Source organism: Quercus lobata, chromosome 4 (assembly GCF_001633185.2).
Source record: "Quercus lobata isolate SW786 chromosome 4, ValleyOak3.0 Primary Assembly, whole genome shotgun sequence".
In the NCBI taxonomy this organism is placed as follows: domain Eukaryota; kingdom Viridiplantae; phylum Streptophyta; class Magnoliopsida; order Fagales; family Fagaceae; genus Quercus; species Quercus lobata.
In genome coordinates this window covers 26,923,282-26,940,571 of record NC_044907.1, presented here as the reverse complement: position 1 = coordinate 26,940,571, position 17,290 = coordinate 26,923,282, and the positions used below count along the sequence as shown (strand labels likewise).

The following is a 17,290-nucleotide window of genomic DNA, read 5'->3' as shown; positions in this document are numbered from 1 at the left end:
AAAAAAAAAAAAAAAAAAAAAGTTCTTTAGGACTGTTCTAGTTCACAAGACAATGAGCACTTCTGTGATTAAAAAAAACACACACACACAAGGAAATTTCCTAAGCCTTGATTATAGAGGATGTGTTGTAGACTACAATTAATGTGTCCAATGTTTTTCATGCTTTGGCTCCTGTAGTCCTGAACTAATAACTATGTTCAGATTTTGAAAACGTACATGTATATTTTCCGTGTAAAATGGGTCACACACAAAAGACAAAAAGAGAAAGAAAAAGTTTTCCGAGAGAGAGAAAAGGAAAGAGGAAACTTCTTTGTAATTTGAGTTTTGAAAAGAAATGCAAGAGATACAGTTATTAAGTTAGTTACCCAACGGACATATTAGGTTATCGAATTTACTGTTGTGTCTATTTATATGCGAGAATTGAGAGATGGGAAACAATTCTTTGCCGACCATTTCAAATTCAAAGGAAACATGTCCTTTGGCCTATGGGACATTTTTCTTTTTCTTTTTTCTCTTTTTTATTTTGAATAATTGGCTTTTAGTAAGGGCATTTAAAACTTCTAATTAAATCTGCGGAAAAGAGTTATGAGTCAACTAGCGTATTGTCTCCGAAAAAGTTATGGGTCAATCAGCCGTATTGTCGGAGCTTTAGAAAAATTGAGAAAATTTTAAATATTGGGTCCCACGGCTTGAATTAAGAAATTTTTTTATTTAATGAAATAAAGTTTTGGTATTATTTTTAGGGTCATGCTAATGAGTGCCTTTAGAGCACTCGTTAATAATCCATTTTAGAAAAATTTTAATACCACTTTAATGGGAAATGAAAAAAGTTGTCAAAATATTAATTACTTTTTTTTCATTTCCTGTAAAAACTTTCTTTAAATGAATAATTAACGAGTGCCCTAAGGGCACTCATTAGCATTTCCCTTATTTTTATATGAAATATAAAAAGTTCTAAAAAAAAATCAATTACTTCTTACTTTCCACATAAAAGTTTTTTTTTGAAACATTTCATAAATCAATGTTGTTATGATATTTGTTAATTTTTAAATTGCCTATAGTTTTATACATGTGTTGATGTGATAAATTGAATTTTATATTTATAATTGTGCTTTTGTAATTCCCACGCTTTTATCATGGTAATAGTTATGATTTATGAACTTTTCATAATTTTAAAATTGTTAATAATTTTATGCATGTAGTAATGTGATAAATTAAATTTTATATTTATAATTGTGCTTTTGTAATTCTCACGCTTTTATCATGGTAATAGTTATGAACTTTTCATAATTTTAAAACTATTTATAGTTTTATGCCTGTGGTGATGTGATAAAGTGAATTTTATATTTATAATGGTGCTTTTGTAATTCCCACACTCTTATCATGATAATAATTATGAATGTGTTTGTATCTCACTAGGTTCAGTGCATGGGAGTACTAAATCCACTCCTTATCCATTAAAATTATCGTTCCTTCTATTTAGTTAAAGAAAAATGCTAACGAGTACTCTTAGAATACTGATTAAGAATCCAGTTAAAGAAAGTTTTTATGAGGGAAAAAAAAAACAATTAATATTTTGATAACTTTTTTCATTTTTCATAAAAGTAATGTCAAAACTTTCTTAAAATGGATTGTTAACGAATGTCCTTAGCATGACCCTTAGTTAAATTTTAAACAAAAAATCAAACACCAATGCACATGCCAAAAAAAAAAAAAAAAATACTGTTTTCTTTAATTTGTATAATTTGCAATTTTATTTCTTCATATGAGATGAGAGAGAAAGAGAGAAAAACTTTACCAAAAAGTCAAAAACTCATTTAAAAATCATTATTTATTTCTCACTCCAACTAAACGCAACCAATGTCTTGTAAAAAATGCCATTTTTTTTTGGCGTATTGATAGCAAATTTCTTCCTATTAAGATAAAGTTTAGCGAAGTGGTTGGAGATTTCATTATCAAAAATAATGAAAGGGTGGGTTTATATTGACACAATTAACAATATATGGATTAATTTGTCACAAGTATAATAAAACTATAGGTTTTTGTCTTTTCTTTTCTTTTAAAAAAAAAAATTCCAAAAGTATTTTTAAGAGAAGTTAAGATTTAAAGGGCGTTTGTTGTACCAATTCAGAAGAGTGTAACTTTTTTTTTTTGGAGGTAAATTTTGTTTTATAAGTCGTTTAGTGACCTTTTTGCTAATAACAGTAATAGACATATAAATTAACCATTTATAACTTGAGTCAAAGAAACTACATATGAGTTAAAACTAATTTAGAATTGATCAGATTTACATTTCATGGTTTGTTTCAAAACTCAGTTGAATTAGCCAATGGGTTCAAAACTGCCTTCTACCCTTCCAGGAAAAAAAGGAGATCGAACAGGATTGAAGTAATGATTTAGTTTACCAAACACTTCTTAATGAATATTGTGTGTAGAAGTAGGTAATCCGTAATCAAGTAGTAATTGACCAATACTTAACTGATCAATATGTAGATTTATGTTTATAATTGAGTAGTTATTACTCATTACCAAACATGTTGATTTTTATTTTATTTCTAAGTAACATGTTTGATTATGTATATTATTAAATTATGAGTAGAACTTAAGAAGAATTGAATTATATAACATAATTAACTAAAAACATATTGTTGTTGCATGATGAATTTATAGTTTTGTCACTGTGTACACATGCGCATGTGTACATAGTGACAAAACTATAAGTTAATGTATCATTATTAAGCAGGGTTCATAAGGGAGGGGCCTATTGCCTGCCTTTCCTCTAGTCTTTGACTTGGAAATGGTGGGTAGAAGAAAGTTTCTCCAATGTGTACATACATTCTTAATCAAGTACTCCATCATGTAACATGTTTACATAATTTAATAAGTTGTACGATTAAAATACGCACGAACAATATTATGAATTGTCAATTCTTCCAATTGATTTAGACGAAAACTTTATCCAGAATAGTTTTGGTTTTTGAAACACTTGCCACATCTAAATAAATTCAAACTTATGTGCCTAATATCAAATTCCTTCCTTAATAATAAATGAAAATATATAAAATGAATCTCCTTTTTTGGTAATCTAATGAATTTCCTTTTTATTTTAGGGATATGTGTAAAAATTACCTATCCAATGCTCTCCTAAATCAGTGAATTCAACATTCAAATTCGTGAAAAACGTAGGGCAGTGTTTTATGGGATGCTCATAAATACTATGTCTCAACACAGTTTTATTTTTCAAACAGCAAATGAATCTAACCCCAAAGACCAGGCAAATCATTGCACCCTGAATCCCAATGCCTGCTTTGTCAAAATAATAAACACGAGCTTCTTTGTAGTTTGAACACTGAAGTCAAATAGGCTAAATTATTAACAACCCAAAAAAGGGGTCAAATAGGCTATAATTCAAGATGTTTATAAAATAATAAATTAGAGTATGTATAGAATTAGTAGCTTTGACAATTATTGAGATGATTTGAGTAGGTAGAGGCGTAGATCTTGAGTAATGCATTGGGCATGGCAGTAGCATTGATAGCTTGAATTCATTAACAAAGAAAAAAATTTTGCTCCAAATATGTTTGGAGCTATTTGCTCAACTTGCTATGTAGTAATTGAAGAAACCATTTATGTATAATTTTAGTAACACAACTTTTTTTAATGAGTCATATGGTTTGTTTAAATAATATACATGAATAGTTTTATATTTGTCACGTAATAGATTGAAAAAATGTAGCGTCAAACATGTTTAGAGTCAAACTTTGTTTTCACTAAAAAATGAGGAAATTAACCATGATATTTTTTAGCTTAACACTTATTAGAGTTGGTGAGCTCTGAAAGCTCAAACCTATATCCAGTCCATTGAATTGAGGACTATTAAACAAGTAGTGTAGATCGGCTCAAGATATCGAGTCGAACCAACCGAAATAGTGGATATCATCGGTGTCTACCATCATCAACTCGACCACACATACTTGGTTTTTAGAAGTAGTGAGAAGGCTTCTCTTTTTCTTCTTAGCAGTTTCTTGATTTAGTGAATTGAGATTGATTGAGTCTAATCAAGTTAGTAATATCGTTAACTCAAGTAAAAACTTGAATGAGAATACCGCTATCCAAAAAAACTAATTATCTTTTTTCAAAATAATTTCACAATAACTGAAATTTAATAATTTTTTGTTTTATAAAAAAAATGATAAATACAAACACAATTCATTATATCATACTAACAAAAATCACGTTAAGAAGTAAAAATTAAGTATATTTATGGTTAAAACAATTGGGAGCAAAGACATAGCATTAGTTCACTAATAAGATAATTACTGCCCACACCTTGATGCTACTAGTACTTGGATCCGACACTTTGTGGTCCTCTTGCTATTAGTTCCTTAGCATGTACATGCTGCCATGGTAGCCACAACAAGTCTCACCTCAACTTTTTAAAATTCAGCTAAAAAAAAAATTTAGCAAACTATCTTCACTTTCTTACTAAAATGCTGCAATTGAGAATGAGATTAAATTTGTTCAAGCATTTTAATTGTTCAACTTATTAATCATTATTATTATTTAAATTGAAAGCTCACATTCATAATGACTATGGTCATTAAGTTATAACATTTGCAAATCTTTTGTGCAATTTGCATTTTAGTACAGTGGCTGAATATAGATTAATCAACATTCTTCAATGTGCATGTCTTTATGCATGAATTACAAATTAATTATTTTATAAGACAATGACTAAATATAGATTAATAAATACCCTTCAATGTGTTCATTTGTATGTTTGAATTATCAATTAGTTATTAGAATATTTTAAGTTAATGTTGTTGTAGGGGATCAGATCAAAACGCCATTAGCATATGTAATAACCTAAACTGATGGCATTCTTGAAAGGCATAGAACAAAGGTAATATTGACTACAACTAGAGTGCGATTAACTATTCCCATCTTAACACCGAAACCATCACTTTGAAAAGGAGTAACGACCATTCAGAGAGATGATTACCTCCACATTTATTGTGCCTCAACCACCTCACATCACAATATCATATTAAATGTGATGCAATTTGTCCCCAGTTGAAGGGGTACCCGATTGTGCCTTGCAAGTTCACAAGTTAGAAAGACAAGCATCATGTCAATTAAGAGGCTTGGGTCTTAGCAAAGCTATTAGGAGGGAAAAGAGCTAAGAAGAGCAAATATAAATAGAGGCATGTAAGCAACCAAAACAGAAAAGACTTATATTGTTACAGGGAAGGATCCCCTCCAATTGAATCCTCCAATTTTCTCTCATTTTTCATCCGGATGCGCAACACATGTCATTTATTTGATTTATAAATACCATATGGACTTCTAAATACAAATTTGAAGATATTTGAGGATTCAATGGGAGGAATGACTTTATTATTGGATTGGCGTTGGCGAACCTGATGGGAAATAGTCGATCTCACAACAAACTTCTTTAATGTGTTACGTAGGCGTGATATTCCCGAAGTCAACTTAATCCAATGATCTTACTTTTTTTTAATACAATCTCATCCCCTCAGTTGTATTTGAGGTTTTTATGTATGGGAAAACATTGTGTGTTATTATAGACCAAAAATATGCGTTAAACCATTTACACACGGAGTAAAAAAAGAAACCCTAAAAGAGGTCTCAATTTAGACTTGACCCTGAAAAAGGCACCAAAAGTAAACTCATAAATGGAGGGATGTAATAGCTACTATTATCAGTCTTTTCGGGTAGAATTTCAACATATCCAGGTTAGCTAGACAGTAACAAGTAAACTCAAGAAGTAAACAACAAGGGATTAAGCAAACGAAATTCAAAACTCACAAAAGCAAGAAAAATAGAAGTGAAGAAGCAAACAAAGCCCATTGGTTTACAAAAAAAAGAAAAGTCAACAGCATTAGTTTTTTTTTTTTTTTTTTTTTTTTGTGCTTTCAGCTTTCCCTTTTAATAAAAAATAACAACTCAATTACCCAAAAACATAGGTGCTTTTTATGGTGATATTAACTTATCACCAGTTGTACTTTTACAGCACGTATTTACCCCCAAAAACCCATTTGTAGTAACAATTTTTACTTTGATCTCATCCTTTCTATCCACATAATGCTACGTCCATATTTTTATGGCAAAGTTTATGTGGTAGATTATTTTTAGTGATCTATTCAAATTAAAAACTTATAACAATCTGTTAATTAAGATTTGTTATGAAAATGTTATAAATCTAGCATCAAATATAAATTTGTGTGGCCAGCGTGTCCTCGACTTAACTTTGACTCTATCTCTCTCTTTATCTCTCTAAAGATATAATAAAGGTAACCAAAATTGAAAATACTCATTAGCCCTCCAACAGCTACAACTTACACATACAAGTACTCTTTCCATTTCATTCTGAGAAGAAGACAAACCTCTCTCCTTGGTTTTCCTCATATCACAGATCTCTCTCTCATTCGGCTTTTATTGTTTCAGAGACACACCGCTCTCAAATGCCTCTTCCTCACAAACACAAAAATCAAACTCCAACACTATAAAAAAGTTTCAACACAAACACACATATATATATATAAAAGTAGATGAAGTGTAAGAGGCATCTCTCTGACCTGAGTAGCACAGTCGGCGTGTGCGCCTCCTGTCTCCGCGACCGTCTCTTCGCTCTCATAGCCGCCCAGGCCCAGGTCCAGGCCCGGGCCCAGTCGGAAGCCCAAACCCAAGCTCAGTCCCGCGATGACCCGAGAAAATCTGACCCGAATATAAAACCGCCACCGTTGGTGTTCCCTCGCTCTGTCTCTCCTTACGTTTCTCGCCGCAAATCAGACGAGGCCACGTGGCAGCAACGGCAGCACCAGAATAGTTATCAGGATCGTCGGTTCTATAGTACTCCTCAGGTCGGGCCTGCCACGTCATCAACCGCCCCCGCCAGCGCCCCGACCAGCTTCACCGGCGGTAGGTCGTATGGGAAGAAGAACGGTAGGTTCTCGTTGCTTACGAATCTGTTCAGGTCCAGATCCGAGAAATTGGAATCGGATCCTAGGGTTTCGACTCGCGAGCCCTCGGCTGCTACTACTGCGACTACTGCTGCTTCTACGAGTTCGTCTTCTCCGTCTTGGTTCACCGCGATCTTCGCCGGCCGCATGAAGAAGAAATCGCGGCTTTTCGTTTACGACGAGTCCACCGTGGAGAGAAAGCCTCGTCCGCGGGCTGATCGGGGAATGTCGCCGGCGAGAACGGGAGATTCCGACGAGGACTGCGAGCGTTCGCCGCCGGTGAGCGGTTACTCCACGGAGACGTGGAGGTCGCCGGCGTTTCAGGTGCGTCGGACACGGCACGGGCACAGCCACAACGTGTCCGGGATTGCATTTTGCCTGAGCCCGCTCGTGAGGGCAAGCCCGAACCGGCACTGGAGCCAGAAAGGTATGCCGCCGGACATCGCCATCTCCGGCGAGGTCAGAGCTACGGGGAAGTTTTGCAAGAACCGGTCGCGGAAGCTTGTGGATTTCGGAAGAGTCAATCACAACCGTTGATTTGTTTGACCGCTGACATTAAGCTCGGTAACCGTTGATGAATGTCTCTGTGAAAGTACGGTTTTGCCCCTATCCCATTACATTTTCTTTATGTAATTTTTTTTTTTTTTTTGGTGGGTATGGTAAAAATAGTTTAAATTATATAGAGAGAGAAACATGGGGTGGGTATTTTGTGTGTTATCTTTTATACCAGAGTGTTGATTACTACAGAAAAATTATTTTTTAATGTGAATATGGATTCTGATTTTTGACTATTCAATTTGAGTGGAGCTTTTGACAGATAACTAATTCCCTTTATCATATTAGAATATTGTTGTTTTTTTATTATTCTAGAGCAGTTCAAATGTTTGATTATGTATTGATCGTTTGTCCATTTTTTAAAACTTTATTTAAATTGTTTGATTTTTATATAATTTTTTTAAAATTTATTCTCGCTTTCTTTTTTACAAAATATATTTTGATACAAGTTTTTTAACCTAATAAAATATAATAAAGTATATGTAAAATTCCTTATATTTTGTCTTCTCTAAATATTAATTAATTGAACTTAGTTATCTTTAGAAATTTAACATTATAAATAATGTTAGACCTGATAAAATTGAATATATTATATCTTTTTAATGAAAATTTCTATTATTATGTTAACATGCCAATTTACTTTTTTTTTTTTCACAAGCATGATTCATCCCAAACTCAAATTCAACGATAATGAATTTTATTATAGAGCGGACGCTATAGGTTGATATACTATCTTATTTATATAATATAAAAAAATTAGTTTAATTTTATTAATTAAACTAACTAAACCCATTATTTATGTTGTATTACCGTATAAAATAATGTGTTTAAATTTAATTAACAACCCTAAATATTTTGTGCATAAAAAATAAGCCATTATAGGTCTTTGAGAATGACATTGAGTAATTCTTCAGTTATCTAAATTCACATATTTTGACTTAGTTGACACATTAGTTAATGTATGATTGAATTATATTTACTTATACATGGATTGTTCTGAAAATTACCATGTGACTAATGTGTGATTAAATTACATCACTTATACGCAAATTGTTTCAACAATTACTGCGTGTTTAAGTTATGTCAAAATGTGTAAACGCGTGTGGTCGTGGTCCTAAAATTTTTGACAATTCATAGGAGGAAAATGGGCAATGCTCATGCTCTTGCCCACTTTGAATAGTTGCAATAAATAATAACTGGTATAAGCAATATGGGTGGGGCACTAGGCCAGGTGGTTGAAAACTTGATGGGTTCTGGTAGAGGTGGGTGGGGGCCACGAGTACAATTAAGAATGACGTGTCGTCCTTTCCGTCCATCCATATTGTTTGAAATATTTTGGGTAAAAAAAAATTGAATAAATTTGTGGGGTCCTCACTTTTAACCCCACAAAATTCAAGCGTGTCCTTCAATAGATGCAAATTTAATGCTATATCTACCTTCACTCTTTTCTTTCTTTCTTTAATGCGATGATATAAGCAACACTTACACAGAATTTAATGAATTTCTTTTAAAAAAAATTTTATAATTTTTTTGAGAAAGAATTTAATGAGTTTAAATCTGATAGATCAGAGGGCTATTTATGCATGTCAGAAATCAATCAACCCGACCTGTTTTATTTTTTTATTTTTGAGAAGGAACCCGACCTGATTTTTGTTTGGCCTTTGTTGGACCACACTCGACAATTTCTGTGTTCTGAGTTATGAGTATGACAAAAATCTTGTTTATTAGTAGTACTAATATTAATCGGCCTAGAAAAAGTGGGGTCATAAATATATGATGATTTAAGAAAAAAAAGGGATTGGTTTGGTCTGCAATTTAAAGGAGGGTTTTACGATTTCCTAGGGAATAATATGATTTTAGATTTTTAGTACGGTCAATGTCCTTTTAGCCGTTAGCTTCCAAGACTTTCCTTTTCTTTTACTTTTCAGTTTATTCTTCCTTTTTTTTTTTCCTTTTTTTTTTGTGTGATGATTTTGGCTTTAAATCAAATTTTAAGTATTTGATTTAAAGGCTTGGTTTTTAAATTTGTTTGCTTCCCGGGGTTTTCCTCTCCTATTGATATAAAATTTTCATAAAACTTTTAATAATTATTGAGGGAATATAATTCAAAATAAAAGTGATTTTTTAGTAATTGATTATGTAAAAGTAATGTTTTATCACCCTTAATTTAACACTTTAGTAGTCTTATAACTTAGCAGTATTGTTTAATCTCTTTTGTAAGAAGAATCAAAATTTAAATCCATCTCTTCATTGGCATAAGTGTAACTATGAAATTATTTTTTTTAAAAAAAATTTAACACTTCAAATAAATTATGAAAAAGAAGAAGATATTTTTAATGTGATTTTTATCTTTTTGAAAATAGGCAAATTTATGATGTTTCTTCTTTTATTTGAAATGGATGGAGAATTTATGATCCAACTTGAACTTTAAAATTTGTAGATGAATTTAAATGTGATAGCTAGTAAATGGTGTGACTTAACCATTTGCATTCAAATTCAATATTGCCCTAGTTTTTAATTTTTATCGCAATTAATTAGACAACTTACCTTTATATTTTTCCACTACTTGACATTTTGCAACTAATTTAGTATTTGCTTTTATTCTTTTTAAGGGATGCTTATATTTACTAGGGATGTTAGAGATACTACAAATTATACCAAAATAATCATTACAAACCGATATAGTAATGATTAATGAATGTGACTAGTGGATATCAGCAACATAATAAATTAATGTTAGGATTATTTTTATGATTTGTGACACCTCAGTTTGTAAAAGGTTATGTAGTAAAATTTATATTATCTAAACAATTTCATTGAATTCTCTGATGTCAATTGCAATTTCATTTGGACTTATTGAATTTCACAGTTAGGCTTTGAATTTTTAAAAACAAGGATTAACAACACAATTAGTTAGAGTGATTACTAAATGTACAATTTAAGCCTAACTAGATATGGAAAACAAATTGGCCAATTTTAATTAGGTTATACTTAATCCACTAGTAAATGCTTTTTTTTTTTTTTTTTTTTTGATAAGCACTAGTAAATGCTTGAATCATAGCTCATTGACATTATACTCCAAATGAACCTAGTACTAATCTCATAGAAAGGCTCATAATTGTGGCTTATTGTAAGGGCTTTGATATGGAGTAGACCGTGAGTTTGAATTTTTTGGGATGATGGTGTGATGTTGTTTCAACTTAAAGCATTATTTTGCGTTCTCCAAAAAAAAAAAAAAAAAAAAAACTTAAAGCATTATTGCACTCTATTTTTAACACCCGAAATAATTGATGCTCTAGGTGGAGTTAAGGTCAAGCAATGAATGACACAACCACTTAAGGGATTGCCTGCGACCATTTAATCAGTATTGGTCCCTTAAACATTTACCTGTCTAGGCCCCTTAAATATTGGTTCTTTAATTCTTAGAGGATAATCACCCTCTTGCTCTCTTTTTTTTTTTTTTTTTTTCCCCTACAAAAAATATATATATATATATATATATCAAATAAATGCTTATTAATAACTAATATAATCATCAAATTTTTTTATATTTAGAAAAAAAAAGTATTATATCTCTTTTGTTAAACTTATTTATGCATTTCACGAATGGACTACTAACTAGAATTACGGGAAAAAATAATAATATCTGTATCAATAAATCTCTTCCCTGGATAACAAACTTTGAACTTACTCACCTAATTTTTTTTTTTTTTTTTTTTTTTTGGGGAAACCAACTTACTCACCTAATTAAAGAAACATAATACCTGTCTTTCCTTTTAAAAACTTAATGGCTTGAACCCAACCTTTGAAAGATATCTCATATAATGAATTGTCTTTCAATAAATAATGTAGATAAGTTTTTAAAACCCCCCCCCTCTCTCTCTCTCTCTCTCTCTCTCTCTCTCCAACATTTGGAAAGGGGGATTTGACCCTGATTCTCTTTCTAAAGTAGAGTAGATAATATATACCATCAATTACAAGACTCTTAGTACCATTCTTTTAATATTCTCTCTATATGATTGAAGTAGAAGATGTTGGTGTCCTTTTTTTAATTTCCAAAACTGTTCAATAAATTGTTAATAAAAAAATTAAAAACTATGGCTCTATGAGCTTATCATTCGTTTGGTTGTTTAGAAAGGGGGAGAATGGAAAAGGAGGTGGGTGGAGATTTTCCACTTACTAAGGCCCACCAAAAACCATCCTCCCAAATTGAGAGGAAATCTTGGAGAGATTTTTTTCCCATTTTTTAAAACATGAAATTCACCATTTTACTCCTTTTGATTATAATATTTTCTATCACCTCTTTATGTTATAGGAGTATAGTAGTAAATTTAAGGAAATCACCTATCTATCCCCCATTTTCTTCCTAATCTAACAAATTGTGTGTGTGTATATATACATATAAAAGAACTAATAGTCAAAACGTTTGACTTTTTGTTGACCGTGTCTCATCGTGTCAAGTGGCTACACAAATTTATGCCATGTATACATTTAAAAATACTAAATAGTTGTGCCTTTTGAACGAAAGGAGCCTATTGACCGAAAATGTGCATGTTAAACAAAAATGTGCATATTGAATGAAAATGTGCATATTGAAAAGTCATAATCATTTTGGGTATAAATAGTAGTTTATATTCATTTGGTAACTTCTTAATTTCTTCCATTTCTCTAAAATTGCTATTTGTAAGTCATTTAAAAAAAAAATGGTGAAGATGTTTAGGAATCAAGCCATACCAATGGTAGCAACAAAAATACTTAATGATTTCTTCATTTGGTAATTTCTTCTCTTTCATCTTTCTTAGAAACATAAATTATTGCATGACTACAATTAAAAACACATAAAACTATAACTTTTCACTTGGCAAGCCGTTCCAGTCCTATTTTTCCTACCGTTGGTGTACAATTGCACCATTCCTTTGGATAGTTATTAATTTTTGCAACCCTCCTCGACTAACCACACAAGAAATTAGTATATACTATAATGAAGGGTTGAAAACTCTAGGGCTTTGGAACAATATAAGAAGATTAAGTTTTTTTGTTTAAATATATATATATATATATATATATATATATATGGGACCCACTAATTGAATTGATTATAAAAAAAAGATTATCTTGAATTTAGCTTCATCCTATCTGATTCTAAAAAAGAAAAAAAGTTTCATCCTATCTAAAAGACTAAACAATTAAAATGGCATTTCACTATTCATTTAACTACTATTATGATATATATTCATTTATGAGATAAGCAAGAAATTTTGGTCCGTTTGGATTGAGAAAGGAGGGAGAGTAGAGTAGAGTAGATTTAGTACAAAATTAGTTTATTTTTAGTTAACTCTATTCTACTCTTCTCCTTGCCTCTTCCATCTAAACAGACCATTAAAATACTTCAAGAGTGAAATGGGTAAAAACCGTTAAATGTGGGACAAGAAAAAAAAAATTCTGAAAAAATGATTAGGTTGGATTGGTGCGTCAGGGAAGTTCTTTTCCCATATTTTTCGGCGTTTATGTGTCTATACGCCTATGGTATATATAAAATGAAAAGAAATATTTGATTAGTGGGACAAGACAACGAGGAATGGAAAACATAAATTATAAAAAGAGAAGTGCGTACCTATTCTTAGACTTTTTCACTATTTAATAAAAAACCAAAAATTACAAATAACAATTTCGGAGAATGTACATAGGTTTTATTTATTTATTTATTGTTTTTAAGAAAGATGAATAAGAAGAAGTTATCAAATAAATATGACAACTATTTATACCCAAAGGATTATGATTATTCAATTGGGACATTTTTATTCAATAGGTATATTTTCGTTCAACAGACACCTTTTCATTTAACAACCATTTTTTTGTTCAATAAGCACTTTTTGGTATATCCAATTTGAATGGTTATAACTTTTCAATAGACATTTTTTGGTATATATATTATAACCTATCTTGTATGTACCTACATATACAACTCAAATTAAACTAGAGACACAATATTATGTCTCTTATTCCTTCCCATAAAAAATAATAAATAAAACAACATCTTTTATTTATTCTAAAACTCATCTAATAGCTATTTTCGTGCATCATATGGATTAACGATTAGTGTGTGTATATATATATATATATATATATTTCTAGCTCTTCACTTTTCCATACTTTTTACTGACTTCACATTTGGAAAAACTGAGGCATTTTCTGTTATTTCACATTTCAATATTTCTTACATTTTTCTATTCTTCCCCTTACTTTTTTTTTTTTTTTTGGGATAGTTGAGGTAGTGGGATTTAAACCAACATTTTTGTTGGAAATACCAATATGTGTCAATTGATTTATAAGACTTTTGTTCCCTAATTAATTTATAAAAAATCTAAATAAAGTGAAAGGTAAGCATTCCTCTCCTCCTCTTATTCTCCATGAATCCTTTACTTTCCTATCCCTTCAATGCATGTAATATCATTCTCCAGGGTATTTCGTGGCCCTCTCCTCCTCCCCCCCCCCCCCCCCCCCCCAAAAAAAAGCTTTTTTCAATTTATAAAATTGCCTCTAAAAATTTCCTAAAGTTTTCAAAATGTATATGGTTGGCCCTGTCAAATTTCTCAAATATTAGATTTTATTCCTAAATTTACCTAAAATTTTTTCAAAAAAAAAAAAAAAAAGTTACTCCCCCCCCCCCCCCTTCCCAAGACACTTCATATTTCTTGTATAATGTTATTAAATTGGTTCAATTTTTATATTCATTATTATTTTAGCTACCCATTCATAAAATTCTAGTTCTGCGCCTGGCCATAATCTTTTAAAAAATATTTCCTAGTATTAGTTGCATTAACAATCAACGGTAACATGATTCTAAAAAATAATAATAATAATAAAGTGAGTAGCCGTAACCGTATTTCTAATGAGTTGCATTATTTTGACCTACTCAAAACCTACTAATTTGGAACCCAAAAAAAAATTGATAATAGACTTACAAGTAACAAGACTTGAAGTGATAGGCTCAATACTTTGCTTGTACTCTTGCTTTAGATCTATAACTTACTCTTTTCCAAAACAAGAAAAGAATCTATCGAGATCACAAGATATACTAGTATAAGTAATAGGACTTTACACTAACCTAATGCAGCAAATGGTACGATTTTTTTATCTTCCTTCAAAATAGGATGGGTACAAAATGTTAAAACCCGACCTGTGTTTTTGTTTGGCCTGTGTTGGACAACACTCGACAATTTCTGTGTTCTGAGTTATGAGTATGACCAAAATCTTGTTTATTAGTAGTACTAATATTAATCGGCCTAGAAAAAGTGGGGTCATAAATATATGATGATCTAGGAAAAAAATGGGTTTGGTTTGGTCTGCAATTTAAAGGGAGGTTTACGATTTCCTAGGGAATAATATGATTTTTAGTACGGTCAATGTCCTTTTAACCGTTAGCTTCCAAGGCTTTCCTTTTCTTTTACTTTTCAGTTTATTCTTCCTTCTTTTTTTTTTTTTTTTTTGTTGTTGTTGTTGTTGTTGATTTTGGCTTTAAATCAAATTTACAGTATTTGATTTAAAGGCTTGGTTTTTAAATTTGTTTGTTTCCCGGGGTTTTCCTCTCCTATTGATATAAAATTTTCATAAATTTTTTAATAATTATTGAGGGAATATATTTTTATGGGTGTGAATTGCAAAATAAAAGTATTTTTTAGTAATTGATTATGTGAGAGTAATGTATTATCACCCTCAATTTAACACTTTGGTAGTTTTGTAACTTATTAGTATTGTTTAATTTCTTTTGTAAGAAAAATCAAAGTTTAAATCCACCTCTTTATTGGTGTTAGTGTAACTATGAAATTATTATTATTATTATTTTTTAAATTTAACCCTTCAAATAAATTATGAAAAAGAAGAAGATATTTTTAAACGTGATTTTTATCTTTTTGAAAATAGGCAAATTTATGATGTTTCTTCTTTGGATGGAGAATACATGATCCAACTTGAACTTTAAAATTTGTAGATGAATTTAAATGTGATAGGCTGATAGCCAGTGGCGGAGCCACATTGGGACCCAAGGGGGCCTTGGCCCCCCCAAAATATTTGAAAAAATTAGTAAATATTTGAAAAAATTAGTATATATATAGTAGAGTTATTTTAATAAAAAAATGCTATATTCACAATATTTTAAAGATAAATCTTAAGTGGTAAGTTATTATTGACTATTACGTGTGCACAAAAAAGTTATTTAGTTGTAGATTAAAATTAAAACTAATAATAACTAACTACTTAGGATTTATTGTGAAATTGTTGTAAAAATATTGTAGAGGTAGCACTTAAATAATTTTCCTCCACTACATAACCATGTGTGTGGTTAAAATACTTCCTGCAAAAGCAGTTGTGTAGCTGTGTAGGCTACTCTCACTTTCTCATATTTTTATTTGTTCTTAAAATATTAAAATAATCAATGTATCATAACATCATAAATGTATATGATTAAAATATATTATTTTTATCATTTTATTTATATATAAAATAATATAACATGTATTTTTTTTGAGACAATAATATAACATGTATTTGGTTGTAGTTATAGCTATTTTTTTTATATTGAAATTTGAATGATTGTTTGTCTTTTATTTAAAAATCTTTAAATTATTTGTATTTTTTAGAATTTTAGTCATTATATTTAATGGGTGATAATTTAATTTGAAAAATCTAGGTTCATGGACAAGTTTAGGAGTTGGTAATTCAGAAATAATACACTTTTGGGTTTTGATTATTAAATTATATGTACATTACTGTTAGTATGAATATAATTAATATATACACAGAAATAATTAATTGTCTAATTTTATGTTTGGCCCACCCAAATATAAATTCTTGGCTTTGCCACTGCTGATAGCTAAATTTGTAGATGAATTTAAATGTGATAGATAGTATATGGTGTGACTTAGTTTTTAATTTGCCCTAGTTTGCATTCAAATTCAATGTTGCCTTAGTTTTTAATTTTTGTTGCAATTAATTAGACAACTTACCTTTATATTTTTCCACTACGTGACATTTTGCAGCTAATTTGGTATTTGCTTTTATTCTTTTTAAGGGATGCTTATATTTACAAGAGATGTTAGAGATACTACAAATTATAACAAAATAACCTTTATAAACTGATATAGTAATGATTAATGAATATGGCTAGTGGATATCAACAACATAATAAATTAATGTTAGGATTATTTTTGTGATTTGTGACATCTCAGTTTGAAAAAGGTTATGTAGTAAAACTTATATTATCTAAATCATTTCACTGAATTCTCTGGCGTCAGCTACAATTTCTTTTGGACTTATTGAATTTTGTGGTTAGGCTTTGAATTTTTAAAATCAAGGATTAACAACACAATTGGTTAGGGTGATTACTAAATGTACAATTTAAGCCTAACTAAATATGGAAAACAAATTGGTCAATTTTAATTAGGTTAGATTTAATCCACTAGTAAATGCTTGAATCATAGCTCATTGACATTATTCTCCAAATGAACCTAGTACTAATCTCATAGAAAGGCTCATAATTTTGGCTTATTGTAAGGGCTTTGATATGGAGTAGACTGTGAATTTGAATTTTTTGAGATGACGGGGTGATGTTGTTTCAACTTAAAGCATTATTGCTTTCTCCCCCCCCCCCCCCCCCCCCCAAAAAAAAAAACTTAAAGCATTATTGCACTCTATTTTTAACACCTGAAATAATTGATGATCTAGGTGGAGTTAAGGTCAAGCAATGAATGACA

General features: G+C 30.5%; 1 protein-coding gene across 1 annotated transcript; it reads left to right on the top strand.

Annotated features, from left to right (window-relative positions):
• The first annotated feature begins 6,348 nt into the window (after nt 1–6,348).
• Nucleotides 6,349–7,799, top strand: LOC115986904. The gene has a single exon (XM_031110272.1). The coding sequence runs from the start codon at nt 6,573–6,575 to the stop codon at nt 7,518–7,520; it is 948 nt and encodes a 315-aa protein (XP_030966132.1). The 5' UTR covers nt 6,349–6,572; the 3' UTR covers nt 7,521–7,799.
• Nucleotides 7,800–17,290: the final 9,491 nt, after the last annotated feature.